The 26,166-nt window shown below is 42.0% G+C and overlaps 1 protein-coding gene across 1 annotated transcript in view; it reads right to left on the bottom strand.

Moving 5' to 3' along the window:
* The window catches only part of LOC147015054 (uncharacterized), a 122,689-nt gene that overhangs the window by 47,369 nt on the left and 49,154 nt on the right, over window positions 1-26,166 (bottom strand). The window contains exons 12-13 of the mRNA XM_085849413.1: window positions 24,761-24,861; window positions 11,039-11,200 (exon numbers count right to left, since the gene is read on the bottom strand). Of these exons, the coding sequence (XP_085705539.1) occupies window positions 11,039-11,200; window positions 24,761-24,861 (263 nt within the window). The remainder of the gene's footprint in view (window positions 1-11,038; window positions 11,201-24,760; window positions 24,862-26,166) is intronic.

The raw sequence follows: 26,166 nt of genomic DNA, 5'->3' as shown, positions 1-26,166 counted from the left end.
AACGTTGTTTTCCTCGGATGGCCTCCGGCTCTTTTTCCATTCACATTCATATTTATCCACCTCTTCACACAGCTGCCCGCTCCCATCTTTTCCACATATCCAAAGAATCTCAACCTAGCCCTATGCATAACCTCACTCATGTTTTCGAGACCCAACATATCTCTTAATTCCACATTTGATTTCCTATCCCTCATTGTCCCATTGCACATCCACCTCACCATTCTCATTTTCTTTTGTTCACACCTCCGTTCATCCTCCTTTTTGATCACCCATGTTTCGCTGCCATACATCACGCTTCTAACGCAAGCTGCATAAAGTTTTTCCCTTTAATCAGAGAGGTCTCTTTTGATGTCGGTAGGGGTAACAACTCCCCCAACCTCCTCCAGCCACTTCTAATTCTTGCATTCACTGCTGCCTCCACACCACCACCTGCACCGATCAAATCACCAAGGTAGCATAATTTCTCCACACATTCCAGAGATATATTCCCATAAGCTAACCTTTTCACTCGAACTGGAGTCACTTGTTTACCTGCTCAAACAGCACATTTGAAGTCAGGTACCACCTGCAGTCTACTCCTGATGCCACTACACCTCATGTGTACCCAGCAGTTGCAGGATCTACACAATATTGAATTGCTACCGACACCTTTTCTACAGACAGCACAGGGCCACCTCCCTCTTTTTTTCCACACTTCCTTCTCCCGCACCACTTAATCAGGAGTTTTGTTTTCCCTGTATTCACTTTCAGTCCTCTGGCCTCCATACCCTCCTTCCATACTGTATATTTACTCATTACCTCTTCCTCATTGTCAGCTATCAGCACCAGGTCATCAGTATACAGGAGTTCCCAAGGTGAGCCTCCTCTAAATTCCTGTGATATAGCCTCAAGAACCATGATGAATAGGATAGGGCTCAAGGGTGACCCCTGATGAACACCCACTTTCACTTCAAAATCCCCACTCTGTACTCCATTTACCCTCGCAGAGGTTTTTGGCCCATCATGCATTACCATGACAACTCTAACTAACCAATCCTCCACCCGTAACTTTCTCATGGACCATTGCACCACTTCCCGAGGCACCCTATCAAACGCCTCCAAATCCACAAATATAAATTACAGTTGTTTCTTCTTCCCCAGATATTTTTCCTGTAATTGCCTAACTATAAAAACTTGTCTCCATTGTGCCCCTTCCTGGCATGAAGCCAAATTCCATTTCATGTATATTAACACTCTGTCTAATCAGTTTATCCATGACTCTCTCTATCACTTCCATTCCATGGTTCAGCAACTTCAGACCCCTATAGTTGCTCTGAACAAAGGCATCCCCCTTCCCTTTATAAATATTCACCATTACACTCTTCAACCAATTATCTGGGATAGATGTCCCCCTTATAATTGCATTGACTAAGAAATAAACAGATAATAAGAAATAAGACCCTAATAAATAAGAAATAAACAGAAGAAAAACAATAGGTTACCCAGTCCATTTGACTGGGTACCCTAATTAGAAAGAAATGTGAAAGGAACTAATAACAAAAATGTCGGGAAGAACCCAGACAGATAGATTTCAGCAGTTACTCCCCAGGCTCAAACGCAGCAACATGCACAACCGGAACAGCAAATGTATATAATGCTAATTATGGTATATGGACAACTACACCTGGCATATTTGCAGGGATACCGACACTCAACGGGGCTATTTTAAAACGATCGTTATCCTCCATATCCTGAGTGCAGATGGCACAGGCAGATTAATGTCCCATCTGAAGGACGTCATGCTTCCAAATATCCGGCTGGCACTATGTTTGAGCAGCAGCGTTCATTCACACTACATCGGAGGTCGAACCAAGACCGGACAATTCAATTTCAAGCATGTTGCCAAATGATCCATCCTGTCAACCATTTATATTCCTAAGCAATTATTTATTTATTTGTCCTGGCCCACCGATTACTTCAGTGAAATCTCTCTTTTCTTTTTTTTTAAATCACATGAGCTTTTTGGCCAAAGGAGGAGAAAAGGTCATGGAAAATCAAGATCTACTCTGCAACGCCACCACATGGATGTTGGACCTTTACCATCTGTTCCATAAAGTCTGCCCTGTTGAGATCCTCTCAATTGGAGACCAGTCATCCTTCCACCAACCATCAGCAAGGTAATGGAGTTACAATAGACCTATAATAGGCACACTCCATGTTTGCAAACACCTTGATGACTGATGACACTCGTTATCCACCTGGTCTCTCAAAGTTCAGCCACAAGTAAACTGCAGCCTTTTTCGGGTATATATCCACCCCATCGAACGTGTTTCACAATTCCACGATCCCAGATTCAATTCCTATGTAATGTGTTCATTTGTCAGAAAGTCTACTACAATTTAAAGGTGCACCGACGTCTCCTCAGGGACTATCTATTTATTACATATGCTAAAAGTGTGAATTTTTACATGAATGATTATGCACAGGTATTTGGATCCTTTACTTTCCGCAGTACTAATTATTAACTAGGAAGAGTATCCAGCCCAAGTGACAGGAAAAGCTCGCAACAGTATCCATCCCCTGTGATGGGAAACTTATCCATCCATCGAGACCACACTCTGTGCAGAGCGTTGGTGCTGCCAAAGCAGTCTCCTTGACTATTGGGCACAATCCTGGATGGGTCGCCACTCCGACACAGGATACCAGCAAGCTGGCACTCATTTTTCTGAACTCGGATGGATGACAGGCAGAGTCAACCCCACCTGGTATTAATCCAACAGTCAAGTGGGATTTGAACTCAGGATCCTTGGATCCCAAGCCCACCACCCTAACCATAAAGCTAACACCAAGCATGATAGGAAAGGTTTACGTTAGTCTATCAATTTAAATAATATCTCATGGACTTTAAAAATGTTGATTGTATTGAACTCTTGGTTTTGCTGAGAACCAAAGCTCTGAGCTACTTATACCGCCAACCGCAAAATGGTGGTGCAATATCGGGTGGTGGAGGTTGGATATGTCTAAAAAGAGGGCAAAATATCCTGTTTGTGAAATAAAATTTGGCATCAACATTACTCATGCGTGTTCTACCATCATTTCAAAAGTGAATGTTGAGCTTTTCAATGCAGCGTGAGAAGCGGTGTAAGAAAGTGAATGGAAACGGGAGACAGACAAACGCACAGACAGATATGGTTCAAAATATATAAATGGCTATAATTACCTTAACAAAAATTTTTTCGCTTTGCCCATTCAGTTGTTACTTTTATTTGATACTAGACGGCCCATGAACCCGTTGGGTTCCTGTTGTGACAGCGGTTGATGAAAAAAAAATCATTACAAGAAAAAGAAAAAAGATAGCTCCAGAAAACTATACCGCTGAGGTTGTTTGCATTGATCAAATTCTCCTGAAGAGTACTTGACTGAATCGGGAATTCATTTTTTTATAATTTTTTTCGTTGCCCGATTTGAACAAAACTTGATGCGACACACCGCAGGCAAATGATGAGTAAGGTGGCCATAAAGTTTTTGCGCTATCCTGTACCGTTTTGGCTGTATTTCGGGAACATACATACATACATACATACATACATGAGGAGAGCTTTAGTAATACACTATGTCATCGACTTACGACCTTACAATGCAACTTACGTAACTTACGTAAGATGCAACTTACGACTGATAGACTTTACGACTACTTTACGACTTTATGACCAGACTGCTCCGCGTCTCCACCCACTCAGACTGCTCAGTTTCCGCCCCAGCGCCTGCCATTGCTAGAGTGTTAACGTGGTCTCGGTAAAAATTTTACTTAAAACCCCCAAGATGTCTACCAAGAGGAAATTATCTTCTACTCCTCAACTTGCCAAGAAGGAAAGAAAGGCCATTGATCTCGCCACGAAAATACAGGTGATCAAACAGTACGATGGAAGAAAGGAAGTTTATGCGATCGCACGTGATCTTTAGTTATCACACTCTACTGTGTCGACGATTTTGAAAGACAAAGAAAGGATTCGTGAAGCTGTGAAAGGTTCTGCACCCATGCGATCGACAATTATAACAACGCAATGGACCGGGCCCATCCACGAAATGGAGACATTGCAAATATTAAACCAATGTATGTTTTTGCAAATATTAAACCAATTGTACTGGAGTAGTGCAGTGTTTGACTTGAACAAAGAAAATGTTAATAAAATATGACACAGATGATTATTATATAATTATACAGTATAATATATGTTTTGTTAGGTAATTTTTGCATAGGCCAAAGCACTATAAATAAAGGTAAAAATAAAGGTTGGCCGACTTACGACCAAATCGACTTACGACTGGTCGGTCGGAACCGATCGCGGTTGTAAGTCGACGACTTACTGTATATAGAATTCATGAACCACACTCATTACTGAGTGTCTGTGCCGCCGAAGCAGCTTCTTGAGCAAGTGTTATACTGGATGGTTTGGCATTGCTTTCCCAGCAGTAGTTTGGCAGGAGTTTGTCATATGGCCATCATGCCGGCGATAGCTTGCCCACTCTTCGTGAAGAACACCGTGGGGATCTTTAACGTCCATCAACTAATGTCAGTGGACAGGAAGTCCAGTTTAACGTTCATCAGAGAAGCGACACAAACATTGATGATTCACCCAGTCTGTGAAACACCAGAATGATGTTTTATAGCTCAGTTGGGATTCAAACCTTGGCTAGACAGCTTAGAGCTGAGCATGCATACCTCAGGGTCATCCTGTCGGCCGAGGTTGTATCTTCATAACACACTGTTAATAAACAAACTGTGATTCCATGTTGTATGTATACGTTAAAATGTACATATAATAAAAGTCAAATCCAAATCTAAAACAAGAGGGGGAGCACTCGGGAGAGTGCAAAACCTCCGCCGCCAATACTGCTGGGTCACTCAAGTGAACCTTATATCTTAGGGCCCTGTCACACGTTGACGTTTTAGGCAGCAATGGCAACGTATAAAAATGTATGTAAAACGCTGGCGTACGCTGAAATTTTGATGGTTTTTTTTAAAGTTTTTGGCGTATTCATAACGTGTTGATCGTTTGCATAACATATTAGTAACGGGCACAGAACGTTTCGTTGTGTTATACATAACTTTTACCAACGAATGCTTACCTTGTGGTCGGCGTTCAAAACCTATGACAAACGAGAGTTTAAGTTACCCTTTGCGTGCTATACGTATCGCTGGTGAACTCGTGGCGTAGCCAGTTAAGAACTTGCCGGACGCCGATTGAAATCAAAATTGCCTGAGAATTTGAAGTGTCAACATCGCAGTCACACCTTGACGATTTTGCCAGCGTATGCCATTCGATGAAAAATGTGTTTACAACGCTAGGCACACGTCAAATACGCTATAGGTAAGTTGTGTATACGTTTAGAGTATGCTGGAAATCATTGAAGTCCGCTGGCATATTACCTAGTCCGTTTGATACGTCGTGAAATTTCAAGCATGCTGAAAATTTTAAGACGTACTCGACGTAAAGCTCACACGTTTCGCATGCGTTGGCATCTGTTCCTAGCACGTTCCGCGATCGTTTAAACACGGCGAACACACGTCACTTGTAGGTTACTCATAAGTCGAAGCACGTCAAGGTAATGGCCAACACACTTGAAACCAAATTTCTAATCGATGAGTAACGTGCTTTGAACAAATGAGTAGCGTCAGCTTAGCCTATGTTTAACGTGCTTGGAAACTATGAGTAACGTGCATTGAAACTATGTATAACTGGCCTTGAACCTATGACTAGTGTGCTATGAACGTAAGAGTAACGTGCGTTTAACCTATGAGTAGCATTTTTGAACCCAAGTAAAACGTGCTTCTAACCTTTGAGTAACATGCTATGAACCTATTTGTAACGTATGTAAAATGCACATTGTCGTATGTAGACGAATTAAATTGACGTCTTCCGGACAACCATAGAACTTACTGAAAGTGTTTCTAACTTACTTCTACCGTGTACTGGCGTATTGGCAGCGTTTAGGGGATTTGGTATATACAAATGGGCTTCACAATGAAAACCCATCATTGTTCCAGACTCCATGGTGAGTAGATGTGAACACCGGTAGTATCAATAGTAGCAGTACTATTACTAGTAGTAGGTGTGCGTGACAGTAATAATAGTAGTAGTAGTAGTAGTAGTAGTAGTAGTAGTAGTAGTAGTAGTAGTAGTAGTAGTAGTAGTAGTGGTAGTAGCATTGGTAGTAGCTGGATGTCTATGTCAGTAGTAGTATGTGAGTGTGATGTGGAGGCTGTGGGGGATGATGGATCCTCGTTGCGTCAACGAATAGGAGAATACTTTGCACCATTGTTCGATGTTCTGAAAGGGCTAATTTTTTTTCCTCATTCCGAAGATAAAATATTTCTTTGTTTTACAATTGAAATTATTAAAAAAGACTTTGACAAATGCATAATGTACTAGTAATGAACACAGAACACTTTGATAACTTATAGATTAGTTATACCAACGATTGCTTATCGTGTTTTAGGTGTCCACAGCCTATGCCCAACGATAGTGTAGTGCATGCATAACGTGGGAGCGCATCGTTTACGATTACGTGACGTTTGCTATCCATTGACTGCCACTAAACTATTTTAATAAACGACTGTCACTCGCCTATTGTTTTTTGACGCTGGTGCAAGGCAATTCAAATCGTTTTCATTGAACGAGTTAAATCACTTCCACTGGACTATTGAAATGATTTCATAATAATGCTTGGTTATCCTTGGACCTACTCTGGCAAGCAGCTTGTCGAACATCGCTGGAGGCATTCGCAGGAAGTTCATGAAGGATGCATGGTCCTCGTTCCGGAGTTCCACCACGAGCTGGTCATATATGCCGTAATGGCGTCGCCTCCTGATCCATGGTCTGACCCAGTTCCTTCTCCTCCGTTCACGTCTTCTTCTCCCGGCTCTATTGGCACGCAACTGTTGCAGTGTCAACTCGATGAGGTCATGTTGATGTTCGAGGACAGGTAGGTATTGTCGTCTCAGCCTTGCCGTATCCTCCACCTCTCGGAATGACATCAACATGTACTTACCACGAAGTCTAAAAAAAGATGGGTTCCTCCTGCGAAAGCCCTTTTTATATACCAATTCCCCAAATCGCTGCGAATACGTCATTCTACATCAGCTGTTTGTTAGAAACGCATTCAGTAAGTTCTGTGGTCATCCTGAAGACGTCAAATACGTCTACATATGTATTTGTTCGTAGGACATGCTCGACAAACAATTCCCAAGCACGTTACTCGTAGATTATAAATAAGTCACGGGTTCCCTAAACATTACTTTGATGCGTTTCAATGTATGAGTAACTTTCTAGTAGCGCGTTGCAAGCTGTGAACAACGTTCGTGTAGCGTGCTTATAAAACGTTACCGAGAGTTTATGAATAAGTTTCGGGTACGCAAATGTTACCTCAACGTGTTTCCACATATGAGTAACATATAAATAACGTGTGTCAACGATCGCATAACGTGCCTAAACCTTATGGCCAGCGTAGCGGAACGTGTGAGCCAAACGTCGAGTACGTCGTAAAATTTTAAGCATACGAAAAGTTGAGAAAAACCACAAAGTTCAACGATTAAAGCCAGCGTACTATGACTTATGGCAGTGTTTTTCAGCGTGCTCTTAATGTATACAAAACCAACCCATAACGTATTTGACGTGTGCCAGCGTATTAGGCAAATTTTTCATAAATCGGCATAGGTTGGCTAAATCGTCAAGGTGTGACAGCCCCTTTATTCATTAAATATGATGTCAACAGTGCTGACAGAGTTATAGTTCTTTTCTCCACCATTTATTTTTTTTTTGGGGGGGGGGGGGTTGGAAATCACTTAAAACATGTAAAAATGCAAAAAAAAAAAAAAATCGAAATTTTGTTAAAAAAAATTGCAAAAATTTCTTTTTCTCCAACAATTTTTTTTGGGGGGGTTGGAAATCACATAAAACATGTAGAAATGCAAAAAAAAAATTTTCCTTTTTTTTTGGGGGGTTGGAAATCACTTAAAACGTAAAAATTAAAAAAAATTGTCAATTTATTTGGGGGGGGGGGTCGGAAATCACTTAAAATATGTAGAAATGCAAAAATATATATAATTTTTCTCTATCAATTTTTTTGGGGGGTAACAATTTGGGGGGTTGGAAATCACTTAAAACATGTAGAAATGCAAAAAACATTTTTTCTCTATTTTTGGGGGGGTAACAATTTTTGGAGGCTGTTGGAAATCACTTAAAACATGTAGAAATTCAAAAAAAAAGAATTTCTCTTACAATTTTTTTTTTGGGGGGTAACAATTTTTTTGGGGGGAGGGGTTGAAATCACTTAAAACATGTAGAAATGCAAAAAAAAAATTTTTTCTCTATTTTCTTTTTGGGGGGGGGGTTAAAAAATTTGGGTGGGGGGTGGAAATCACTTAAAACATGTAGAAATGCAAAATAAAAAATAAAAAAATTCTCTAAATTTTTTTTTGGGGGGGGTGGGGGGGGTGGGGGGGGACCAAGTCCAAAATTTAATGGCATGATCCTTGGACCATACCTAACCCCCCACCAAGTTTCGTCGAAATCCGTCGAGGAGTTTTTCTGTAATACTGTTCACAAACAAACAAACAAACAAACAAACAAACAGAAAGGGGTGAAAACAGTAACCTCCATCCATCTTCGAAGATGGTGGAGGTTAACAAAACCTCCTCCGCCAATACTGCTGGGTCACTCAAGTGAACCTTATATCTTATTCATTAAATATGATGTCAACAGTGCTGAGAGTTATAGTTCTTTTCTCCAACATTTTTTTTTGGGGGGGGGGGGGTTGGAAATCACTTAAAACATGTAAAAATGCAAAAAAAAAAAAATATATCGAAATTTTGTTGAAAAAAAAGTTGCAAAAATTTTTTTCTCTAACAATTTTTTTTGGGGGGGGGTGGAAATCACTTAAAACAGGAAGAAATGCAAAAAAAAAATTCCTTTTTTTTGGGGGGGTAACAATTTTTTTTTGGGGGGGGGGTTGGAAATCATTTAAAACATGTAAAAATGCAAAAAAAATTTTCTCAAACATTTTTTTTGGGGGGGGGTTGGAAATCACTTAAAATATGTATAAATGGAAAAAAATTTTCTCTAACAATTTTTTTTTTGGGGGGGGGTAATTTTTTGGGGGGGGTGGAAATCACTTAAAACATGTAGAAATGCAAAAATAAAAATTCTCTATTTTTTATTTGGGGGGAGGTAAAAAAAAATTGGGGGGGGGGGGTTGGAAATCACTTAAAACATGTAGAAATGCAAAAAAAATATTTTTTTCTCTAAGAATTTTTTTTTGGGGGGGGGGGACCAATTTTGGACGAAGTCCAAAATTTAATGGCATGATCCTTGGACCATACCTAACCCCCCACCAAGTTTCGTCGAAATCGGTCGAGTTTTTCCGTAATACTGTTCACAAACAAACAAACAAACAGAAAGGGGTGAAAACAGTAACCTCCATCCATCTTCGAAGATGGCGGAGGTTAAAAATATCTACTGGTGTTCCTGGACGGTGTAAAATAAAATCAGACATACAATAATTACTGCACCTTTAAAAGAGTGAAAAAAAAAAGAATTTTGGGGCCATTTTACCTCAGTTCCATGGACTCTATTTTTAACCCCCGTTGGACTTAGTCAAAAACAGGGGCTTATGGATTTGGTCTCAATTTTCATGTCCATGCATGCGTGCGTGCGTCCACAACCACTTCTCAGACATGTATAGACCGATTATACTTACTTAGCATAAAGACAACACATGATGGTATACATGAGCATGTCATTCTTTTTCGACATCAGATCCAAGATGGCCGACTGGTGGCCATTTTAGCTGTAAAAAAAACCTGGGGTCGAACACGTCCTCAACCAAATTTCTCAGACATGTATTTACCAATTTGATTCGTACTTGGCACACAGATAATGAATGATTGCTTACAAAAGCACGTCATTTTTTTTCAACATCAGATCCAAAATGGTCGACTGATAGTCATTTTAATTGTTAAAAAATCCGATGTTGAACATGTCCTCAACCATTTCTCAGACATGCATTTACCAATGTTGTTCAAACTTAGCACTCAGATAATGAATGATGGCTTACATAAGCATGCTATTTTGTTTCAAGATCAGACCCAAGATGGCCAAGTGGCAGCCATTTTAATTGTTAAAAAAACCCGATGGTGAACATGTCCTCAACCATTTCTCGGACATGCATTTACCAATGTTGTTCAAACTTGGCACACACATATAATGAATGAGGCTTACACATGCATGTCATTCTTTTCGACATCAGATCCAAGATGACTGACTGGTGGCCATTTTGCTACTTAAATGAGTCTCCAACCATTTCTCAGACATGCATGGTCCGATTTTGTTCAAACTTTGCATGAAGCACACAGTACATGATGGCATACACGTGCCCCATCACTTTATTTTGTGATTTGATCAAAGATGGCTAACTGGTAGACTGGCGGCCATTTTAGTTGTACATAAATGTGGGCTATCCCTTTAACCCTAACCCCAACAGCAATGTTATTAAAACACCAGTGGCTATGACGTTTTATATCTTTTTTTACTTGTTTAATCATACCGTGTCGAGTGAGAAGAAAGTCGATCTTTCATAATTTTTTTCCGATTTCACTCCAGATTTCAATATAATTATTTAGGCCATGATTCCCAATCATCAAATATGAAATCAGATTTCGAATATCAGGTTTTAATGTCTATATGATACTTCATTCAACTTGCCAGGAGCCAATCACATTGCACTTAGCCTCCTCACACAGCCAATCAGAATAACAGCTAACAGACAAATGGACAGCCATCCTTGTCTTAAACCGAGTTCAATGAGTTATCAGTCGTGTATTATAAAGCTGCTGTCCTCAAATCTAGTTTATAATTAGAGAGTTCATTGCCACTGCACACATAGTTCACCGCATTGTGTCACATTGGTAATGGCACAGCTATCCTTCGATTTTTAAAAAATCATTCTTGCCATTGAGCTTTAGCACTGTTTACGTAGCTAAACCAGCATCACAAATTACCTGTCAATTGTCTGGGCCCCAAGCTGAAGGGAGGGGGCAAGTGAAGGAGGGATGGTCCACGTGAGGGTCTGAACAGAGTAAGGTTCAGACCTCGTCTCCTTCCCTTGTTCTCTATTGCTTTCACTTTGTCCTTCCTGCATCTCCTCTGCTCTTGCAGCTTGTCTGTGAAAAAGAGGATTAAGAAGAGGAAAAAATTTTGTACAAATCTCTACTCATTAGGAACTCATTAGGATCATCATTACACAGTATTAAAGGACAGATTCACTGATCTTATCAAGAGATGATAAATAAACTTATGAGGGCAGTGAAGTCTGGGAGATAGAGGTGGTGAGGTCTTCTTCATTCATTCATTTCATGTGAAGCCTCTGGCTGTTGGTTCACATCATTGCTGGTATTGTGGCTGTGCAGCTGATGCAGTTCCCCCTGTAGGTTAGGGCAGGAATTTGTAATATATTCAGGTTGCAGGCGATAGCTCGCCTACTCTTCGCAAAGGACACCATGCAATCTTTAGTGGGATCTTTAACGTTGGCCGACTGAATGCTGGCAGACGGGACACCCAGTTTAACGTCCATCCGAGGGACAGCACACACATTGATGAATCACCCTGCTTGTGAAACACCAGGATGAGAGTTTATAGCTGGGTCAGGAATTTAACCGATGCTCGACAATTTAGAGGCGAGTGTGCATACCTCTAAGCCATACTGCCAGACCAAGTCTTCTTTTATGTTTCAGAAAAACCTACGAACAACATCAGGAGCAACAAAGTCAGAGAGGGTATCTTGAAACATGGGGTGGTTGCCTCTGTTCATTTAGAAATGGTAACCTGGAACTTGGGGAGGTGGTCTCCTTTCAATAAGAGAGGGTAACCTGGTATCTTGAGAGGTGGCCTCCCTTCCCCTTCAAAAATATGAACATTTAATGTTTCACAATCAATTCTCAGAGAATTACAAACGTGTTCTGGTGAAATGAAGCTCCAAAAACTCCATTCCGATTTCACAGCTTTTCCACCAGTAGACCATGTGGAGGTACTCGCTATTACCTTCAGAAAATGATTTTCGTTGTGCAGATCACCAATCTGAATGAAATTTGGCATACTTAAAGAATTTTAGATGCTGAGTCCAAATCCACTTGTTTCCACGTCGAGGATGTGACACAATTGGTCATTTTTGGCAATTAAAGATACACCGAACATTAAAGCACGATTTTGACACAGAAATGAAGAATCAAGGTTAGACTGATATGTATGTCAAAGAAAACTCTTGTGAGGTCTTAAAATGATACAATGTGTTTATACAGAGCCATATTCACTGTTATTAAAGATGTTTATAATTAAAGGTCGTAAACCGAAGCAGTTACATATTTTTACCGGCCGAAAACGTCTGGACCGACCAGACAGGCCTTCGAGTTTACCAAGGCAACTTTTTGCTTAAAAGGCAGCTACACTAGCTATTAAAGGTAGTTAGTTACATTGACTATTAAAGGCAGTTACAGCGCCTATTAGACAGTTACATTGGCTCTTACGGATTAAATCAAAGACAAAGAGACTGCGCGACTCAGCCTGATGAAAAGTAGAACCGCCACAAGAGAATTGCTGTCTTAAAACTCCAGTATTTCTTGCTCTGAAGTGGTTGCTGAACTAGGCTCTTGACTGCTGTTATTACAAAACTCAAGTCCACTATTACATGCTAACCAACCTGAATACTACTGTGTAGTCGATCACCACAGCAAAAGCAGTGTGACACCCACATTCACAGTTCGTCGTCGGAATCATCGTCAGTTCTGCTTTCATCATCCATAAGTTCCATTTCTGCACGGGTCTGTTCATCGTTGGCGCAGTTTTGACAAACCTATCAACGCATCGCAAACAAAACTTTCCAGGGCATTACTCAGCTTCCTAATGTCAACGACGATAATGTCCTTGGGACTTCCTGTGACCAGATGGAAATTTCGCGCCCGAATCGACTTCGAGTGAGCCAATGCCAACACAAACACATCGGTGTCGAAACTCTCTATGCGCACCGACTCTTCATTCTGCCCCACGTGAGCGGCATGTAGCAGGAGCTTCGTGTCAACTTCCTCATGGTCACATTCAAGTTCAGGTACTGACGACATGACACCATTCAATGCCTTGATTTTCTCACATTTGCTGGCATGACTGACGTACAACAGCATGTCACCCAGTTTTGATGGAGAGATGTTTCTCGTCCACAATTAGACGAAGAACTCTATCAACGCCTCCTTGTTGGCTCCGCTCAGGAGATAATTGGCCCACTGTTTGGAAGGGCTTGATCATGTCCGTAGATGGTTCGCACCTGAAGATCGCCCGCCCTGCCCGCTCGTCTGGCATGCTCCAGGCACTTGATGCTGATACTTGGGTAAGTATCAAACACCACGTCCAGTCTCGAAGATTGGTTATGTCGTGCTTTGGCCACTACGATGTTCAGCACCATCTCTTCCAGTTTGCCGAAAGTGTTAGGCAGTGAACCAGCCTTTATCGCCTGAATAACGGCCATTCCATCCACAATTGTTGCACCTTGGATAGGCCGAGCGTCCACACGGCAATCGGACCACAGTTTCAGAATATGGTTACGGAGTTTGGCTTTGTCCGTCTTAGCAATCAAAGCAATCAAACCAGCGGGAAAGATATGGCCAGTGGGTATGCGAGCAGATCGTGGAGTGTTACATTGCTTTTCTCGCCAATCAACAGCAGTCGTGTGAAAAGACGACGTTCATTCGCAATTTCAATCTTCGACGTCTGCTGGTGGGAGTCGCCGACTTGCCTCGCGCCTTCGAGAAAGTTGCCAATTTGGCCTTCAAAATCGGACTGAAGAATGGGACCTCACCCGAGAGAAGCCGATCACGCATGAATTGCACGACAGCATTCTCTCCCTTGACATACGTGTTCATCAAGTCCGCGGAAGTGGCTGGCGGTGCGATGACACCTGAACTAATATTGACGAGTTCAAGGTGAGCGCCGGAGAAAGGGTTAATCATTTAAAGTACTGTGTCCATCACTTGTACCACCACTGCTTCGTTCTTCTTCGAGCTCGACACATCCAAATCCTTTCTTGTTCGGGGCTCGTCGTGGATACCCGCCATGGACTCACATTTCCTTGCGATTTCCGTACGTGCTGGTTGGGACAGGATCCACTTCTTCACAGCTGTGCTTTTCTGAGTGTAACCAATGATGCCTCCACTGGTCTTGCTGTCCCTATTTAAAGTCTGCTCTATGATCTGATCACACACAACACTACTAAATCCATAACGAGTATGCCGTTGGACAGTCCATTTGCCGTCCATGAACGCTTGATCGGTGTCTGGGTGGGAGTGCTCTCGCCCGGCCATTTCCAGCCACTAAACGGGTAAGTACCTTGCATAGTTTAGGTGATCGTACGCAAAGTACCAGGGCATTGATGCTCTCGTGATCGCAAGGTATTTCAGCCAGTTCAAAGTACGAGTTGCCCGTATAAGCTCTAGTGCTAGTGCCACCATTTCCAAGTAGGGTCATGTAATGTCCACACTTTGGTGTTTGTTCAGGTCATCCCTCATCATGAGTGCTCCCGAGTATAGAACATGTAAATTGAGGTCCGAGTCACCCTGCTGTGGACCCTGGCTGGCTTCATCCTCTGTAATTGACTCTGTTTCTGTTGTTGAGCTACTGTCTGCAACAGCAGCCTGAGCAATGGAATCAATATCAATGTCCTTCATGTACACCACTTCTCTCTCAGAAATTTTTGGTGGACGATAGAAAATCATGACTGGGTACCGTTCCTGCAGTCTTTTCTTCAGTCTTCTTGCCTGGTAGTTGGCCTTATCCTGACGTTCGCATAATCTGAGTAGGTCATTGAACATCTCACACAACTTCTTCATATGTATAGATTGCTTTCCATCAATGAGTCTTACCTGGATTACTTTATCACAGAAAATGTCAAATGTTGAGTCATAGTTCACTTTCTGAGTTTGGAGTTTACTTTCACTCTGTCTGTGGTATGTGTCATTCACATACTCGTAATAACATTTCCGGTGATAACAAACTGACAGCGCCACACAGTCTTTATCCTTTATAGTTGTCATTATTCTCACATCACGTTCATCTCTCCTCTGCTCAGCAGTTTCCCTCAGCTTTCCTCCATCCTGTGTTTATGCCAGGGACAACTGATCACGTTGAGATTTTCCTTTGACACGGATGAATTTGTCTTTTTTCTAGCATACGACACAAATTATTGGCAGTACACCAGCTGATTTGCCAGCCACCCTTTCTACAGAAGTTCTGACGAATTTTCTACGTATGTTGTGGTATGAGTGCCCCTCTTCTTCTAGTCCGCCCACCACCTCACTGGCTCTCGCAGAAACTGCAGTAGTGCTGGCTTCTGATTTCCTTTTCCTGGCTTCAGTGCGTTTTATATGATCCTTGTTACAAAACGACGCATAGCAGAACCGGTGACAGCCGGCATCAGCAGGAGGATCAGTCATTGGCAGCAGTTTCATAATTTGATCAGCCAGCAAACGGCATTTGTTGATAGTTTCACTATCTGTGGCGTTGCACCAAGCCCTCGCACACTCACATACCTTAAGCCAGCTCTTATCCGCGAATTGCGTCACTTTCTCATCATCCTCCCCGCCCAAGTGTATGAAACAATGCATATTTGGTTGTTGAAAGACCAAAAATCACTCGAAATCACACGACAACCATGGGCGCCGCCATCTTGATTTGTTGTTTCCTGGTCGTTTCCTCCGCGATTACAAGCATGCCACGCCCACTTCACGGTGGTAATTTCAAATGGTAATAAGTGTCGGTGTGTCAACTTGTGCATATGGAAACAAGTAGGAATTTCAATGGTGTGTTCTCATGAATGTACAGGGTGAATTTCGTTTAGATTGGTGATCTGCACAACGAAACTGAACGAACCGACCCACCTCCACATGACCTACAGGTGGTTCATAAACCTTTCACCATGACCTTTGTGAACCGAAAATAAATGGTGAATGAATTGAAGAGCTTGAGCAGGCCAAATGTTTATAAAAACATGTTGAAAATCATAAAACAAACCCATAATATTTCCACATATCTATAATTCATTTCTGACATTTCGATTTGGAATATACATATTCAAACTAGTAGGGACTGTTTGAAAACTGAAAGCATAAGTTGGGGTGCACCCTATGTGTATACATCATAAATATAAGCTTTATGTATTTGATGAAGTGGATTGTGCTCACATTCTACAAGCAGCGATACCAGATAATAGGCATCCACAACCATCCTTGACCATCAGAAGCGGATTAAGATTTTTTGCGACCCCGGGCACAAAATATTTAGGGCCAAAGCGTCCAAAAAGGAGGACTCCGTGTTATTTTCACACTCGCTTCGCCGATGTTGCTTTCGACTCAACTGCAAAAAATCCAGAGGAACTCTCATGTTTTATTGTCTTTTTCTCCCCTTGGACAAAAAAAATGCCATGCTAAGGTGTTCCATCACCAATCAGCTTATTATCGCTTGCCAAGCCAGCCTTTCCTTATCAACCGTTTTGTTGGAGTGCTTGCTTCAGTGCTTAAGTAACTTGGCGAGCACTCTACAAGCTGATTGGTAATGGAACACACCCAGCATTGGCAGAGGTGTGTTCAGTTACTAAGTTTTTATTTTCTTATTTTTTTTGTACAGATAGACGAGGCTCGTGAAAGAGCTAAACGTCTCTTGTAGAGTGCTCGCCATGTGGATTAAGCACTTAAGTAAGCAGTCATACAAAGTTACATGAAGATTGGAAGAAAAATGAGGCTGGCCTTCCAAAAAAAAATCAGTTGTCCATTGGCATGGGTTGTAGTACTCCAACAAAGCACAGCATATTTGGAGTTTTCTTCGCTGATGAGTACAGGGTAATTAATCCCAAAGGACAGGGTGTTTCACGTAGCAGGAACAAATGGCATCGACCTCGCTTCGCTCAGCCTCAGCCAAATAACTCAAGTAAATCAAGAATTAGTGATTTGAATGAGCTCTTTATTTAAATGTTTACAGTTATAGTTATTTTTAATGCAAATGTGGCAAAGGTTATAAAATAAGAGGCATGTGTTCGCATAGCTTAGCAACCATTTTGAGTGTAAATTCCATTGTCTTGAGTCACGTGGCCCACATTGAGCAGAGCGAGACTGCACCAGTCAACTTTTATTTGTGGATATTTTCGTTTACGGATATTTTCCGACAGTTTCGTGATTTTCCTGGCATATTGGCTTTGAGTTGTATCAGTATGAAAAATTTCAGCTTTCTCGCACACCAAGAGGGTACCAAACATTGATATCAGTGAGTGAGTGCTTAAGGCCCTGTCACATCTTGACGTTTTTGCCAGCGTATGCCTGACGTATGCAAAATTTGGCTAAAACGCAGGCACATGTCGAATACGTTATGGGTAAGTTTGTATACGTTAAGAGCACGCTGGCATACGTCGTAGTACGTTGGCATACGTCATAGTACGCCGAGGTGTTAGACAAATTTTCCATGCTTGAAATTTTTCGACGTATGCCAGCGTATGACTCACATGTTCCGCATAATGCTGGCCATAAGTTGTAGGCACGTTACGCGATCGTTGACACACGTCGACACACGTTACTTGTAAGTTACTCATAAGTCGAAACACGTCGAGGTAATGTTTAGCGTACCCGAAACTTATTTCAAACCTATGAGTAACGTGTTGTAGGCACGTTACGCGATCGTTGACACACGTCCACACACGTCAATGTAATGGTTAGCGTCAGTGTTCCAGACTCCCCGTTTTTTTTGTTTTTTTTTTCTTCGGTATGACGGTGATGTTAACACTTCGATTTCTAGTGCGGTTATAATATAATTAATAGGCTGCGCTCAACGATTTAAATCATGAGTAACGTACAAGTAACGTGTGTCGACGTGTGTCAACGATCGCGTAGCGTGCCTACAACTTATGGCCAGCGTATGCGAAACATGTGTCATACGTCGAGTACGTCGAGAAATTTTCAACATGCTCAAAATGTCTCGACGTGCTTGGCATATGACGACGTATGCCAGCGTACTACGACGTATGCCAGCGTGCTCTTAACGTATACAAAAGTTACCCATAACGTATTAGATGTGTGCCAGCTTGGTTCGGCAATTTTTTCATACGTCCGCATATGCTGACTAAAACGTCAATGTGTGACAGCGGCTTCACACTTCGATGTCTAGTGCAGTTATGATTTGAATCGTCGAGCCACATCCTATGAATAACCTACGCCACGTGATCGTCGGCGATACGCTGCCGCACGCTATGCATAAGTTAGACTATCGTTGGGCATAGGTTGTGAACGCCGACAACACGCTCAGCATTCGTTGGTATAAGTTATCTATATGTGATTAAAACGTTCTGTGTACATTCATAATACGTTCTGCATACGTCCAACACGTTATTATACACCCAAAAATTTAAAAAAACATCAATAGTTCAGCGTACGCCAGCGTTTTACATACATTTTGAGACCTTGCCATACGCTGGCTAAAACGTCAAGGTGTGACAGGGCCTTTAGAAAGAAAGAGCTTTCCAGAGTAGAAATGCAAACTAATTAGGAGCCATCTAATTATTAAACCTATCTCCCCCCTGCACCTACTGATTTTCTCTATATTGCTACTTCATACCCTTAATTCTACATCATCCAAACCTCTTTCCCTTCTCTTCCCACTCTGCTCACAGTACCTTTACCCCCTTCCTCTCTTCTACCATTCTCTCTTATCTTCCATTAGTCATTTTGACTGAGTCCACAGCATGTCCAAAATTTAAGTGGATATGAGTGATGCATTAAGCAGCCATTCTGAATGAGTGACAATGTTGTAAGAGGTTCCTCTGAGTCAGGTCAGGTCAGGTATGGGAGCATGTGACAGAGCAGCGCATTGCTGCGTCCACTTTCCGCCGGTACTCCAGGGGCCTCCGTCTGGCCATCCCCCAGGCAGATGCCAGGCCCATCTCCATCTCCTTGAGATGCCAATCAACCTGCTGCAACCACGAGGCACGTGGTCGGCCCATTGGCCTCCTCCACTCATGAGACTCCCTCGCTGAGAGAGTCTGGTGAGCAGGATCAGCGTCAGGAAAATGAGCCACGTGTCCATACAGCCACATCTGATGCTCACGGACTATGCAGAAAACAAATCTCATTTGAGTCTCTCTCAGCAACCGCTCGTTGGACACAAAGTCTGACCAGCGATAGCCAATAATTCTCCGAAGAGACCTGGTATCAAAGGAATTAAGTCTCCATCTCAGATCCTTGGTCAGAGTCCAAGTCTCGCATCCATAGCGCAAGACTGGAAGCACCAATAACCTGAAGACAAGGACTTTCGTCCTCCCGCACAGGTACCAGCAGCGCCACACCCCATTATCCAGTGAATCCATGACTCCCCAGGCACGACCCAGACGTCTATTGACCTCTGACTCACAGCCAGCAGAGACATGAATATCACTGCCAAGGTTCCTCTGAGTGTTTGTCACAAAATTGATGGTTTGATAGTCTTTGATTTGTGTATATCAATTTATCCAAATGTACAAGGGTGATTTTGAGAGTCCAGATTGTGCAGGTGCACCCCTTATGATTAATACACCTCTGCATGAATGGTCCCATGAATAATTGTCTTGTGAACAATGGTTGCAAGAACAATGGACTCCTGACACACAATGTTAATGATTAGATGGGGGAATGTAATATTAACGGATACAGAGGTTCCAACTCTAGGCAAGGAATCTGTATGTCGAGTCTTGAATTTGTAGAAACAACAGTTATCACTATTATGGCTCCTGTTTCGTGGAGCTGGTCTGTGCTGAAAGGTTGACACCGAGACAAGAAATCCCAAAGTTACAAATCGGTGCTCTTCATTCCTGGTGCCAAAAAGGCAAGGGGAGGTAGAAATCTATTTATTACATATACAACAAGAAAAAGAGCAATCACAGATTGCAGACCCTTGCCAGGACTTGATTTGTGTGGTGTTTGTGCAGTTTTGTGTGGTTTTTGTGTACTAGTATGTTACATAATTAATGAGACATAATTCAAACTCCCACTTTATAACTGCTGGAAGTGATGACCAGGAACCAAGAGATTAAGCTTTGATTGCACACTTCACCCTGACCCATGACGTTTATTATTATTCAATTGAAATCAGAATGGGATTAAAATAAATTCAATTCCAATCAAATGGATATCCAAAAAAGTACAGTACTGCATTGGAGTCACCAGAAGGAACCCGAAGAAGCAAAAATCAAAGATGAAGTCATCAGGAGGAACCTGGATAGAATTTTGGTTTCAACTGCTGCTTCTGTATCCTCAAACCCATCCAGGCACAGCCAAGTGAGCCTTATTCAAAATAAAAAATAAAAAGAACCCAGATTCAAAAAATTAAATAATTCTGGCTGCCAGATCATACATCCAATCAGGTCGAAATTTATAAAATATATTCCACATCATGGCTTGATCATAATTGTGAAGTTTCACATCTATCAATGGAGCGGTTCAAGAGAAATAATTTTTTAAGATTTTTGTTCAATCTAATATGGCTGCCAGACCATGTGACCTATCAATTATTTGTAAACAAACTGGTATTCACAAGGCTTGTGGAACATGTGTGTGAAGTTTCCCCTCGATCTACCCAGAAGTTCTGGAGAAGAAGATTTTTAAAGGTTTTCGGGGAAATCCAGCATGACTGCGAAACCATGTGACCTATGATGTCGTAGGTGGAAACATTTTGTTCCTCATGGATCGGCGGTCATAACTGTAAAGTTTTGCCTCGGTCTGTTCAGCCGTTTCAGAGAAGAAGCTTTTTGAAGGTTAAAAAACCCAACAATATGGCTGCTGAACCACATGACCGATGACATCACCAATTTTTTTTTTCTGTTGACCAAATTATCCCAAGATGACCCTCAAAAATTTACATACTGATCGGATGTAGCGTTCTACTTATGCAATTATGACGTCATAACGAAGACACCTGTGGAGACTTATTCCCCATGAGGGAGTACTTGCCAAGCGCCAAGTTTCAATTTTTTCCTTGGTGCGGTTTCGGAGATACAGAGGTCCAATTTCTTTATTTTTTCCAACATGGCTACCACACCACATGGCCTATGACGTCATAATTCTCATTACAACATTCTCCAATGAGGAGTTGCCCCGATGGTGAAAATTTCATGTCAATCTGGCAAGCAGTTGCAGAGAAAAACCGTACTTACGTTCTGTGCGGACAAACAAAGAAACAGACAAGCCGGTAGGCGACGAGGGATTCGCTAGGATCGAAGCGCTGGATACGATGCTTCTCATTCTGACCGATCCACCGACGAAGATTCATTGCCAAGACGAATTGGTTCACATACAATTGTTCCTCTGCCTGGCAAGATTTTTCCTATTGCGTATTTTGCCAACTGGCACTCCTCATAAAAAATGACGGTAAATAGACACCCTATTTTTGAAGGACTACCATTTGAAAACTAATCGGTTTGCTGGTTTGTGCTGTGGAGCCTCGCATTGCAGACACACACACACACACACACACACACACACACACACACACACACACACACACACACACACACACACACACACACACACACACACACACACACACACACACACACACAACCCGATAAACTTCTCTCAATGCTTGTTTGACCACACCTCCTGAGCCACACAATATTTTTCATAAGCCACGCCCACTTTCCTACACCACTCCTACTTTTCATCAACCACGTCCACTTTCCCTAAGCTCCGCCCACTTTCCTAAGCCCCTCATAAAAAAATGATGGAAATTAGACAACCGATTTTTGAAGGACTTCCATTTGAAAAATAAAACCTCAATCAAAAATCGGCTTGAGTAAAATTTTCTAAGTATCTCGAAGTGTTTAATTCCGAAGTCTCATTTCTCTATATTCAAAACTGAAGGACAAGTATTGAAAATACTGTACGTGGTTTTTCGGCCGCTGCACAGCAACGGGTGGTTGCTAGGCAACGAAATTCAAACGCGCACATTCCCACCCCATATGGCACCTGTTCACCAAGTTTCATCGAAATCGGTTTGCTGGTTCGTGCTGTAGAGCCTCGCGTTGCAGCCACACATACACACACAGACAGACAGACGGAAAACCCGACAATAAGGGATATCTAGCATATATAGCGAATTCAACAGATAAACAGACAGACAAACAAGCCGGTAGGCGACGAGGGATCCGCAAGGATCGAAGCGCTGGATACGATGCTTCTCATTCTGACCGATCCACCGACGAAGATTCATTGCCAAGACGTATTGGTTCACATACAATTCACATACAATTGTTCCTCTGCCTGGCAAGATTTTTCCTATTGCATATTTTGCCAACTGGCACTCCTCATAAAAAATAACGGTAAATAGACACCCTATTTTTGAAGGACTACCTTTTGAAAAATAAAACCTAAATCAAAAATCGGCTCGAGTAAAATTTTCTAAATTTCTCGAAGTGTTTAATTCCGAAGTCTCGTTTCTCCACATTCAAAACTGTAGGACAAGTATTGAAAATAGTGAACGCGGTTTTTCGGCCGCTGCATAGCAACGGGTGGTTGCTTAGCAACGAAACTCAAACGTGCACATTCCCACCCCATATGGCACCTGTTGGCAAAGTTTCATCGAAATCGGTTTGCTGGTTCGTGCTGTAGAGCCTCGCGTTGCAGCCACACATACACACACAGACAGACAGATGGAAAACCCGACAATAAGGGATATCTAGCATATATAGCGAATTCAACAGATAAACAGACAGACAAACAAGCCGGTAGGCAACGAGGGATCCGCAAGGATCGAAGCGCTGGATACGATGCTTCTCATTCTGACCGATCCACCGACGAAGATTCATTGCCAAGACGTATTGGTTCACATACAATTGTTCCTCTGCCTGGCAAGATTTTTCCTATTGCATATTTGCCAACTGGCACTCCTCATAAAAAATGACGGTAAATAGACACCCTATTTTTGAAGGACTACCATTTGAAAAATAAAACCTAAATCAAAAATCGGCTCGAGTAAAATTTTCTAAATATCTCGAAGTGTTTAATTCCGAAGTCTCGTTTCTCCACATTCAAAACTGTAGGACAAGTATTGAAAATAGTGAACGCGGTTTTTCGGCCGCTGCATAGCAACGGGTGGTTGCTTAGCAACGAAACTCAAACGTGCACACTCCCAGCCCATCTGGCACCTGTTCACCAAGTTTCATCGAAATCGGTTTGCTGGTTTGTGCTGTGGCGCCTCGCGTTGCAGGCACACACACACACACACACACACACACACACACACACACACACACACACACACACACACACACACACACACACACACACACGGAAAACCTGACAATAAGGGATATCTAGCGAATCCAACAAATGGACTGAACCGAAATACAAAATGGGGGCGTACTCCATATCCTCTCCTCTGGCGAGGGTTAAAAAAAAAAGATCCCTATGTATGTCACCAATTCTAAATAGACAGCAACAGCCAACATGGATAATACCCCAGATCCACACCAGGTCCACCAGTCTTTGTTCAGGTTTTTGAAATCTTCCAAAACAAAAAGCCGAATTTTCATGAATTTTTTGAAAAATCTTTGGAATGGTCGGTACTTTCAAGTTTGTTCCATCAATTCGCAACACGTTTTAAGGAGGTAATCATATCTCGGGATAGGTATGTATTTAAGGCTGGGTTTACTACATTCCATTCATACTTCATTTTAGTTTTCCTTTGGCACATCATCTCGTAATCCTACACATAGAGACATCAAGTTTGTAATCAGGCATTGTACAAGTGGACATCAGATCATGGTAGAGGGTGATCCATATGTCTTGTTTCTCTGGTGAAATTACTTTACCCTGTTGAGATTTACTCCGTTGATACACATTCTCTTCAGGCCATTTGCTCACTACCCACTGTTTCATCGTGTACCCAACCCACTCGCTCATGTCCGTGATAGTCGCTGATCTGTTACACATATAATGTTTGATACCTCCACCACCGAAGGTGAAGGAGGTTATGTTTTCACCCCTTTCTGTCTGTCTTTGTTTGTTTGTTTGTTTGTTTGTTTGTGTGCAGGATATCTCAAAAAGTTGGGGACGGATCTGGATGAAATTTTGTGGACAGGTTCGATGCGTCACAAGGACGAACTGATTAGGTTTTGGTGAAGATCCGGATCTGGATACGAGAATTATTTAACTTACAAAGTGATTCTTTACCATTGAGAGATAGGGCCAAAAACGATATAGTACTGTGTAGCATGATATTTCAAAACATGTATTTGGCCCGATATGTTCTCGTGGATCAGGAATTACGTGGCGGAGGTATGCACTCCAACGAGTGCCCTTCTGGTTCCTCATGTTATTTCCCAGCAGGCGATGACAAGAGATACACAGCCCTATCATGCCATCTGATGTCCACTTGTGTCAGTTTGGCTTTTTCCATCCAGCCATCTGAGCCGTCCTATCGGTTGATCGATTAGAACATGGAGTACGTCTGGGGTCGTGGTTTCACCTGTGCCTTCCCACAGGGTGTGACTTATCATTAAGAATGGTCCAAGGGCCATCTCATATCCACTTAAGATTCTGGTCAGGTCACATAGGGATGACATAATGGTTTAGTGTCATCTCGTGTATAAATAAAATGTATTCTTCTTGAAGGGCATAAACGAAAAAGATAATTGAGAGCTGACTTAACAGAGCGATGAGGGTTCCACTCACAAAGAAAGCAGCACATGGTTCAAGCATTGTGTGACCACAATACCCTCAGCAGCAGAGTGCTCATAATTCAAGCCGAGTACTCCGTCAGCACCAAGTACCACCTGCAAAGAACGCATGCAGAAGTGAAAATGGTGTACAAGTGAGGTACAAACAAACCTTATCTCAGCAACCAGACCATAAATACAGATATTTAGGATCAACTATGAAAGGGATGATTTTATTGTCATCTCATGAATGCTAATTATATGTTGTTTTGTAAAAAATTAATTAATTTCCTTTGGGGATTTTGGGTAACCCGGATCAAATCCTGGTCCTGAATCGAGCACATTACGGTTGTGAATACAGCACATCCTGATCCAAGATCGAGTACATCCTTGTTCACAATCTCCTTTACCATTGCAGAGGGAGATCTCCCCTGCAGCGAGCACTCAGCTTGGAGTGCGACAAACACAACCTTGATCCAATAAACGATCCATTCATCTAAATCTCTTTAGCTAATCCTGAGTATAAGCAGGAGAATGGGATTCCTAATTGCTTCTAAAGTAATTACTTTTCCATAAAAACTCTGATCCTGAATGAGGTTTAGCTTTTTCCTTGCGACTCAACAATGGACATGCCACTCTTATCATGCTAATGGATTTTATTGGGTTCACTCACACAATAAATCAGGGTGTTGTCCCCATATGAGATTCATGCTTTTTTCCATAAGCTGTCATCACCCACACAACTTATGCACTTCAATCATAAGCACCATTACCCCCCCATACCCTCCCCCTCTCACCTCACCCCACCATTGAACAATCTCAGTGTACTCGTGTGTGTGGTTGGTTGTTATCTCCACATGCGGGTTTCAAAAGGTGAAACGGAGCCCTCCCAGTTCTCAAAAGTATCCACCTCCGTGTGTGTGTGTGTGTGTGTGTGTGTGTGTGTGTGTGTGTGTGTGTGTGTGTGTGTGTGTGTGTGTGTGTGTGTGTGTGTTCTTTGATTTTTAAAAATTTTTTTTACAATTCCATTCCCCTGCACCAGTTGCCCCAATATTTGTGGCACCACAATATTTTCACATGCAGAAGGTCAACGTCATAAAAAAAACTTTCAAGGAAGCCATTTGGCCCAACATTGCAGTGTTGCACTCCCGGGTTAATTGTTTTTTGTACAGCCTTAAACATCAATCTTCTTGATGGTTTACCAAAGTCTAAATAACCCGATCCATCCAAATTGTATGTTTGTGTACATATTGTTGTGCAAATGCCTCATGGGGGTTAATAATGCTTAAAATAGAGCAGTTATTTCCTTAAAGTGAATACCAAGCATAAGTGTAAAGTAATTAATTGTGATATTAGATATGCATCGCTTTTATGTCTAGTTAGACAACTTCTACCCATCCCTATGTAACTAAAATTATCAAT

The sequence above is a fragment of the Eptatretus burgeri genome, chromosome 12, assembly GCF_056783735.1.
Source record: "Eptatretus burgeri isolate ZD-2024b chromosome 12, Ebu_testis_v1, whole genome shotgun sequence".
Classification (NCBI taxonomy): Eukaryota; Metazoa; Chordata; class Myxini; order Myxiniformes; family Myxinidae; genus Eptatretus; species Eptatretus burgeri.
The sequence above is the reverse complement of the archived record's forward strand: the minus strand, read 5'-3'. Positions and strand labels throughout refer to the sequence as shown.